At 65.4% G+C, this 8,385-nt stretch overlaps 1 protein-coding gene across 2 annotated transcripts; it reads left to right on the top strand.

Moving 5' to 3' along the window:
- The first annotated feature begins 2,268 nt into the window (after nucleotides 1-2,268).
- On the top strand, nucleotides 2,269-7,713 carry UAP1L1 (UDP-N-acetylglucosamine pyrophosphorylase 1 like 1). 2 transcript variants are annotated; one of them, XM_024126335.3, is made up of 9 exons: nucleotides 2,269-2,557; nucleotides 3,225-3,429; nucleotides 3,658-3,833; nucleotides 4,155-4,327; nucleotides 4,496-4,689; nucleotides 5,147-5,287; nucleotides 5,874-6,059; nucleotides 6,646-6,712; nucleotides 7,165-7,713. In XM_024126335.3, the coding sequence occupies exons 1-9, from the start codon at nucleotides 2,269-2,271 to the stop codon at nucleotides 7,246-7,248; spliced, it is 1,515 nt and encodes a 504-aa protein (XP_023982103.1). In that variant the 3' UTR covers nucleotides 7,249-7,713. The 2 variants fall into 2 exon arrangements, with proteins under 2 accessions (XP_023982103.1, XP_028353455.1); XM_028497654.2 differs by lacking the exon at nucleotides 7,165-7,713 and having other exon boundaries at nucleotides 6,646-7,144.
- The last annotated feature ends 672 nt before the right edge of the window (nucleotides 7,714-8,385 follow it).

Raw genomic sequence — 8,385 nt, 5'->3', positions numbered from 1 at the left:
GGTGGCCCCCGCTGGCCCTTGGTCTGTGGGCTTTCCATGGCCCCGGGCTAGGCACTGGAGGAAGGCATGGAAGCAATTGGAATCAGTGCCAGCTCTGGGCGTGGGACTAAGGCGTGGCCCCCGTGTCCTTTTTATCCTGAAGTCTGATCATTTCCTCCTTCCAAGCTGCTTTCCAGCCTGGCCCACTTTCCCACCGGCAGCTTTCAGATTTGCTGTCACCTGGGGTGGTTTCCCAGAGCCCCAGGCAAGGCAGGTCCTGTGCGGCCCTTAAACTTTTTGAGGTAGCCACCTCAGTTGTACCTTTCACCGTGCCAGCCTGGAGCTCCTTGGAGTGGGCAGGGGCCCTGGGCCCCTCTGTCCCCACCCAACACGGGGTGTGGGAGGAGGGAGGGCACCTGCCTCCAGTCAGGAGCGGACCCCAGGGCTCTCTGGCCTCCACTCCCACAGTGACAACCAGGAACCCTTGTTGGCCTTGGGGTCCTGCTCCCCCGAACCCTTTGGACTAGGCCCTAGGACAAAGGAAAGGTGGCTTCATGGCCACAAGCGTGCCCTCGGCAGGGGTCCGGGAAGTTGTCGCCCACCTCTGCCTCCTTGATACTCCCGCGTGTCTGCGCCCCCGGCTGCCCAGGTGGGTCAGCTCCCGTGCTCTTGGCCCTGCAGGTGCCTCTGGCTCCCCAGTGCCCATCGTCCCAATCCTGCTGATCTCAGTTTCACCTACGCCTTGAGGTGGGATTTAGGGGTTACCCTGACCAAGATGGACCCCAAGTTGATGTTCTGACACCTGCCTTCCAGGGCATGTGTGCAGGGGCAGTAAGAGCTGGGTGGACTCTGGCCTGGGGTGTGGAGCCTGCTCTGCTCCCTGCTTCCCTGCCTTCCACGTCCAGCTGCAGCATCTGCCCTGGGCCGCCCTTCACTGCCACAGGTTACAGGAGCAGACCATCCACTCATTCAGCACGTGCTCCCAAACAGTTGTGTGGCCCAGTCACTGTGCTAGGCTTGGGGTCCAACACGTTCGTTCCGTCAACAAACACTGACTGAGTGTCCACTGTGTGCTGGGCGTGGATCTAAAGTGAGGGACAGAGCAGTGAACCAGACAGCATCCAGCTCTCATGGGGTTGACTTCTCATGGGGAAGTCAGGCAGGGGAGAATGTAGAAAGGCACGAAGGAACAGAAGAGGATGGGAAGGTGTCTCCAACTGTGACTCGCGAGGAGAGATCTGGCAAAGTGGGGCAGGAAGTCATGTGACTTTCTGAGGAAGAGCCATTCAGGTGCAAAGGCCCTGAGGCAGGCTGACTTTTTTCAGGTGCTGGAGAAGGTACAGTGGGCCCCCAGGAGGCTGTGAAGCGCCACCTCCTAACCCAGGAAGGGTAGTGGAAGGGGTGGGGCTCTATGGACAGAACCTGCCTGCCGGGAGAGGCAACGGCCTTAACAGAGGTTCCCTGGGGCAGGCTGGGGGAGATCTTACTTTTCATTTGGGGTCCTAAAGCACCACTTGAACTTGTTTTAATCATGGGCGTGTATTACCTTCAGACTTAATAAAACTAGTGTCTAAAAGAAAGTTTTGTCTTCAAGTGGCTGAAGCTACTCTTTCATATTTTCCACAAGGGAGTTTGTAAACAGCAAGATGTTTAAAACCAGATAGTTAAGTAACAAGGCAGGGCGAGGGGCAGCTCCTGCGCGGTTCCGGTCACACGGCAAGGGGAAGGAGGGGGGATGTGAAGAAGGGAGCCCCCAGGGAGGAAGGGTGGCCTTCTGGGGGGCCTTGGTGACATCCAGACTCCAGGCCCTGCTGGTGATCTGGTTCTGTCCTCCCCAGCCCAGCCGTGAGTCGGCTGGCCTCTTCACTGAGCCCCGGACTGCTGTCCCCGGCGCCAGGCGTCTTGGTAAATGCAAACAGGTCCACGGGCAGGGACAGACCCTAGCCTCTCCCTCGGGTGCCCCGCCCCCCAGGGCTGTCGGCAGGGAGGTGAATTAGAACTGAAGTCAGTCCTCCTGCGCCTGAGCGGGCAGGGGCGGGGCTCGGCGTGGCCTCCGGGGCCGAAGAGAGGCGGGGCGGATCGGGGGCGGGACCGGGGCGGGATCGGGGCCGAAAAGAGGCGGGGCGGGCGGGGGTCCGCAACCCGGCCGGGCTGGGCCTGGGCGGGGTCAAGGCGGGGCGCCCCGGGCCCGCCCAGCTGGCGTCGGCACCGCCCGCCGAGTCCCGTGACCCTGGTCCGGGAGCGCGGGTCACGAGTGCCAGCGCGGCCGGCGGCGGCGGCGGCGGCGGCATGGCTTCGGAGCTGGACGTGCGCGCCCGGCTGCAGCGCGCCGGCCAGGAGCACCTCCTGCGCTTCTGCGCCGAGCTGGCGCCGGGGCCGCGTGCCGCGCTGCTGGCCCAATTGGAGCCCCTGGAGCCCGAGGCGCTGCGCGAGCACTGCCGGCGCGCGGCCGCCGCCTGCGCGCGCCCCCTGGCCCCCGCGCCTGACCTGGCCGCGCGCCTGCGGCCCCTGCCTCCCGAGCGCGTAGGCAGCGCGAGCGGGGTCGCCCCCCAGACGCGGCGGCTCTGGGAGGAGGAAGGTAGGCGGGGCGGGGGTCCAGGCGGCGGGGGCCCCCGGCCTCCGGAAGGCGGCCTCGCCCACAGAGCGGGGCGACTGGGGAGGGGGTACTTGGAGTTCAGTTTGCCTTCTTCGTGAACTCGACGCTCTCACAACGCACCAGCTCGGGGCTGGGGTTTGGAGCCCCTGAACGCTGCCATGCTGGCAGCCGCCCCTAGGCCGCACTCCCTGGGGAGAGGGCTTTGTGCTGGGCACGCCTGGATGGCCAGCTGCCCAGCCCACGTATTGACAGCAGGGGACCCCTTAGACACTTGCACACGCTCCTTTTCACACCAGCGCCGGCGCAGCTGCGCTCTTTGCCTCTTGGCCTGGAGGTGAGGCAGTCGCTCCTGCAGGGGAGCCTGCCCAAGGCCCCTGCTGGACAACTCCGGCCAGGCCCACCTGGTGTTTCCTCTGAAGGACCTAGGTTGGGAAAGAACCCAGGAGGATATCGTCAGTACCTCGGCGGGGTCGGGGCAAGGTTAGGTTTGGGTGAGGCCCAGGCCCAAATCAGAATGTTATCTGGATAGTTCTGTTCTGTGGCTATCAGACGTCTCACCGTCCCAGGCACAAGTTCGGTTTGCTCTAAAATGAAAGGGTGGTTGTGTGACGGGTTCCAGGCATCCCCTCATGGCGCCCCATGCCCCCAGGTTTCCACCAGATCGCCCTGAACAAGGTGGCCGTGCTGCTGCTGGCTGGTGGGCAGGGCACTCGCCTGGGCGTGACCTACCCCAAGGGCATGTATCAGGTGGGGCTGCCCAGCCAGAAGACCCTGTATCAGCTGCAGGCAGAACGGATTCGGCGGGTGGAGCAGCTGGCTGGCGAGCGCTATGGGACCCGCTGCACCGTGCCCTGGTGTGCCCTCCTGCGTTACCTTGGCCCCAGAGTGATCCGCCCCGTGTAGCCCTAGTCCTGCTCCACACCAAGACGTGAACCCCAACCCCAGCACAGCCCCGGACAGAGCCCAGCACCCACCCAGGCGGAGGCCTGACCGCTGCCTTAAGGCTGCACCCTGATGTCAGCCCATCTCCCGGAGGGGCCAGGCCCTCCGAAAGCCTGGCTCAGGCTTGCCTCCCCTTGCAGGTACATCATGACCAGTGAGTTCACTCTGGGGCCCACAGCCAAGTTCTTCGAGGAGCATGACTTCTTTCACTTGGACCCCAACAACGTGGTCATGTTTGAACAGCGCATGCTGCCTGCTGTGACCTTCGATGGCAGGGCCATCCTGGAGCAGAAAGACAAGGTTGCCATGGCGCCAGGTACACCCCATCCCTGAGGCAGGGAGGGTCTGCCTGGCCTACAATGTAGAGCTAGCTAGGGATCGGGAGGCCTGGGACAGAGGCCAAAATATGCTGCCCAGAGGCCGCATGGTCCTGAGTCAGTGGCCTTCCCTCTCTGGGCCTTGATTCCCATCTGTCACGTGGAACAGCCAGCCACAGGGCTACTTGGATGGCGACAGAGAGCGGCCTCAGGCACAAGGTCCAGCCCCGGGGGGCCTCGCCTGCCTCTAGCGCCCCCTCAACCAGCTGGCTGAGGCCGGCAGGAGCCCTTACAAGACCCTTTGTTTTCTCCCTCTGCAGATGGCAACGGGGGCCTGTACTGCGCGCTGGCGGACCACCAGGTCTTAGAGGACATGGAGCGGCGCGGAGTAGAGTTTGTGCACGTGTACTGTGTGGACAACATCCTGGTGCGACTGGCCGACCCCGTCTTCATCGGCTTCTGCGTGCTGCGGGGTGCCGACTGTGGAGCCAAGGTGCGCCTGCCGCCCCCTCGCGTCGCCCTCGCCTCTTCTTTCGGCCCGCCCTTCTCGCCCCGCCCTCCACGCCCCGCCCTCCTCCCAGCCTCTGGCCCCGCCCCCTCCTCGCCGGACGCCGGGCCCCGCCCCAGTCAGCCGTCCCCGCCCGTCCGGTCGTGGCCGCAGGTGGTGGAAAAGGCGTCCCCCGAGGAGCCGGTGGGCGTGGTGTGCCAGGTAGACGGCGTCCCGCAGGTGGTGGAGTACAGCGAGATCAGCCCCGAGACGGCCCGGCTGCGTGCGCCCGGAGGGGGCCTGCTCTACAACGCGGGCAACATCTGCAACCATTTCTTCACGCGAGACTTCCTCCAGATGGTCACCAGGTGTGCAGGGCGGCCAGCCGGGCCACAGGGACTGGGGGCAGACCTGAGCTGGGTGGGGCTGTGGGGTGCGGTACGGAAAGGGTCTTGCGCTCAAACAAGCTGGAGACGGCAGAGCGCTCCAGTATCTGGTACAAGGCTCTGTGGCCGAGTGGGCGTGGCCCTGCTCCGGGGTGGGGGAGGTGGGGTGGTGGGGGCCGTTGCCCGCAGGCACCACGTCCACCCCGTGGCTTGCCAGTCGCCACTGGGCTTGGGCAGGGATGTGGCCGATGGTGCCCAGCTCTCAGGCCGGGGTGCATGAGGATGCCTGCCCCTCCCGAGACAGGGCTCAGCCCCCACCGCCCTGTGCCTGCTGTGTCCATCTGTCCACCTGCCCGCCGGGCATGGGGGAGGTGGGCTGGGGCTCCAAGATGTCCTGTCTGAACTGTGTCTTTCCTCCCCTTGGCCTCCTGTCCCCCAGGGAGTTCGAGCCCTTGCTGAAGCCACACGTGGCTGTGAAGAAGGTCCCCTACGTGGACGAGGAGGGGAATCCAGTAAAGCCACTCGAGCCCAATGGGATAAAGATGGAGAAGTTCGTGTTTGATGTGCTCCCGTTTGCCAAGTTAGTGGAGAAGTCATTCGTTTTTCCCTTTTTCCCTTCCCTGACCTGGTGGTGGTTCTGAGGCCCAGCCAGGCAGGGAAGTGGAGGCTGGGGGCTTCACAGTGGGAGTGCCCTTTCGCAGGGGGGAGCTGGGGGGCTGCAGGCGGGTCTCAGGGCAAGAAGGCCAGAGGAAGCAGCGCCTGGGGTGGGAGCGTAGGGAGTGTCTGGGGCAGCTGGAGCCCTTGGGGTTGTGGACTTTGGGGGACACCGTGTTCTCTCCTGAGCCCTCCGTCTGCCCCTGGCCGGGAGCTAGGAAGCTGCTTCCAGGCGAGGTGGCTGGGGACTCCCAGGGTATGTGGCCCGCACCCTGGGGTCCCAGGTTCTGGGGGTGGGGTTGGTGGGAAGGCGGAGGGAAGGGAGGACTGAGGGCAGCTCTGGGGTCTCAGAAACAAAGACTCACGCGGTGCCTGCGGGGCCCTCCCCAGCCTGCTGCCTGCAGACCAGACCTCCACGTAGTCCTTGTCACCCGGCCTGGCCTTCACCTGCCCAGGACCAGGGCGTCTGGGCTGGGAGGTTGGGTCCCCAGCTGTCGTCCCTGCCCCCCCAGGAACTTCGTGGCCTTCCAAGTGCTGCGGGGGGAGGAGTTCTCCCCTCTAAAGAACGCTGACTCAGCTGAGAGAGACAACCCCTCCACGGCGCGGCGGGCCCTGCTCGCTCAGCACCACCGGTGGGCCCTGCAGGCGGGAGCCCACTTCCTGGACGCACACGGGACCCGGCTCCCCGAGCAGCCCAGGTGAGCGTGGGCTGCAGGGTGCGACCCGAAGGACAGGATGTCAGGGTGTCGCGGCCCAAGCCCCAGCCCCAGGGCCCTGCTGGCTGTGCTGTGGTCTGAGCTGGGGTGGGCGCTTCCACCCAGGCCCCACACCGAAGGCAGGTGGCTGTGTGCCCGGCCCTCCAGCTCTGCTTAGAGCCCCAGGGGACATGGGGCGGGGGGTCACACCTTCCCTGCTCATCAGAAGCTCTGAAGCCAAGACCCAAGCGTGACATCCAGAAAGCGGCAGGCAGGTCATTTTTCAGGGTGCGGAAAGAATAAGACCTTAGGTGTCTCCTTCTGTGATTGTCAACGGCCGCCCCCTAAGTCTGGTTGCCCGGGCTTTGTGTGAGATGCCTGCGAGGGGCGAGGAGGGTTTTCCAGCCCAAGTCAGAGCCTGCTACTCGGGTGGGGTCGGTGCCCGGGGCCCAGCTGTCCACGAGGAGGGCGGCGGGTGTGGTGGACAGCCCGGCCAGGCGGGGACTGGGCCAGCCAGCGTGCTGGGTGGTGCAAGGGAGGGCCCCGGGGTACGAACCCCCGAGCAGATGCTGACAAGTGCACCCCCCAGCCCACCGGGCAGTGGAGAGCCTCCGGCCATCTGCGAGATCTCGCCCTTGGTGTCATACTCTGGAGAGGTGAGAGCCGCCAGGCCCATCTGGGGCTCTTCTGGGGTGGGACTTGTGTGGTCGGAGGACGGGGCGAGGTGGGAGCTTGGTGGGAAGTCACCGTTCTGCCTCAGTCGACTAGCGGGGTAAACGTCCCCTTAGTTGCAGAGGACTTTCCAAGACGTGGGCTGCGGTGAGGTGTCGAGAGGCCTCAGGGGGTCAAGGAGGACAAGCCAGGTTCATCGGAGCCTGGGGTTTGGGCCAGTGGGAGTCTCGCTGGGGCAGGAGACCGGGCTCCCTTTTCTCTGGAGAGTTCTGGCCTGCACTGTGGGAGGGCTTGCCCTGACCTGAGGTCTCAGGACATCCAAGCCTTGTTCCTAGAAGCCTCTCTACCCTGCCCCTCGCTGACTCCAGGCTGACTTGGCATCTCACTCGGAGCCCAGGGGCTGGATACCTGGTCATCATGACCTGCTTGTTTCCAGGGACTGGAGGTGTACCTGCGAGGCCGGGAGTTCGGGTCGCCGCTCATCCTGGACGTGGACACGGCCAGGACACTGCAGGCCTGACTCCCTCCTAGACCTGCCGGCCCCGGGGTCCCCAAGGCTGAGGAAGCAGCCCCGGCCTGGGCTCCAAGGAGGAAAGCAGGCTGCTCTGAGTTCCTGACTGCAGAACATGGACCGCAGAAGCAAGCATGCTGGTTCACTCCACGAGGGCGGGGACTGTCCCGCCACCGGTCCCCTGGACCCGAGTGACCGCAGGCCTGCTGTGGGCCCTCTCGGCCTCTCTGGCTCTGCTCCTGCTGTGGGGCCCGGACCGCAGGCAGGGGGACCTGCGCAGCGGGGCTCAGAGGAGGCTGATGGGGCCCGAGGGAGGTGCGGCAGCATCGGCTGAGAGCCGCACCGGCCTGTCTGAGCTGAGACCTGATGGGACAGGACGGGGCAGGGCCGCACGGTGGCTCCTCGGCCCCAGGCAAAGCCACACCGTGCTTTTCTGCAGAGATGAGGACAGTGTCCTCCCCTCCCAGGGTGACAGGTTTGAAGGGGCTGCCCCTCCCTCCCTGGCAGCTGAACCTGGGGGCCGCAGCCCAGCCCCCTTCCCCGCCCGGCTGAGACCGACAGCAGGTCGGGATGGCTCTCCGGAAGCTTGGCCTGCACGCCTGGCACTGAGTTCTCTCGAGCTCCGCCCGAGGCCTCAGCCCCCAGGAGCCAGTGGGACCGATGCCGATGCTGGAGGCTCCTGTGGTGGTTGATTAGTCTGGAGGGGATTTAAGCGGGAGGGGAGCGCCGTCCCCGCCCAGCCTGCCGGTCTCTTCTGACGGATCCCGGGGCTCACGCTCCGCCCCTGCGCTCTGGGGAGGGGTGGGGGGCGCAGCCTCTGTATTTGGGGCCACGGCCCCCTTGCCGCTGCACAGTCCACGTGCAGCCATGCTTTCCCCCGGGAAGGATGCTGTCCGGCGGTGGGTTCAGAGTCGGTGATCCCTCTAGCGACTCGGAGTGGACGGTGGCTGCGTCCACGCCTCCCGACCTGGGTGTGATGGCGGGGTCAGGGCCACGCCCAAGGCCCACAGGACGACTGGGAGGCCGAGGTTGAGGCTCCCGCCGCGGCCCAGGGGCTCCTTACTGCCACACCGGGACGCCGGGCAACCTCTTTTCTACACAAGTAGAGTTGGTTGGGTAAACTGTTGAAGCAGCTCGCTTTTGAGA

Source organism: Physeter macrocephalus, chromosome 13, assembly GCF_002837175.3.
Source record: "Physeter macrocephalus isolate SW-GA chromosome 13, ASM283717v5, whole genome shotgun sequence".
Taxonomy (NCBI): Eukaryota; Metazoa; Chordata; class Mammalia; order Artiodactyla; family Physeteridae; genus Physeter; species Physeter macrocephalus.
The sequence above is the reverse complement of the archived record's forward strand: the minus strand, read 5'-3'. Positions and strand labels throughout refer to the sequence as shown.

Coding starts and splice junctions, on each gene's coding strand:
- UAP1L1 (XM_028497654.2), top strand. CDS start 2,269: ATGGCTTCGGAGCTGGACGTGCGCGCCCGGCTGCAGCGCGCCGGCCAG. Junction 2,558..3,224: donor GCGGCTCTGGGAGGAGGAAG/GTAGGCGGGGCG, acceptor CCATGCCCCCAG/GTTTCCACCAGATCGCCCTG. Junction 5,288..5,873: donor GATGTGCTCCCGTTTGCCAA/GTTAGTGGAGAA, acceptor CTGCCCCCCCAG/GAACTTCGTGGCCTTCCAAG.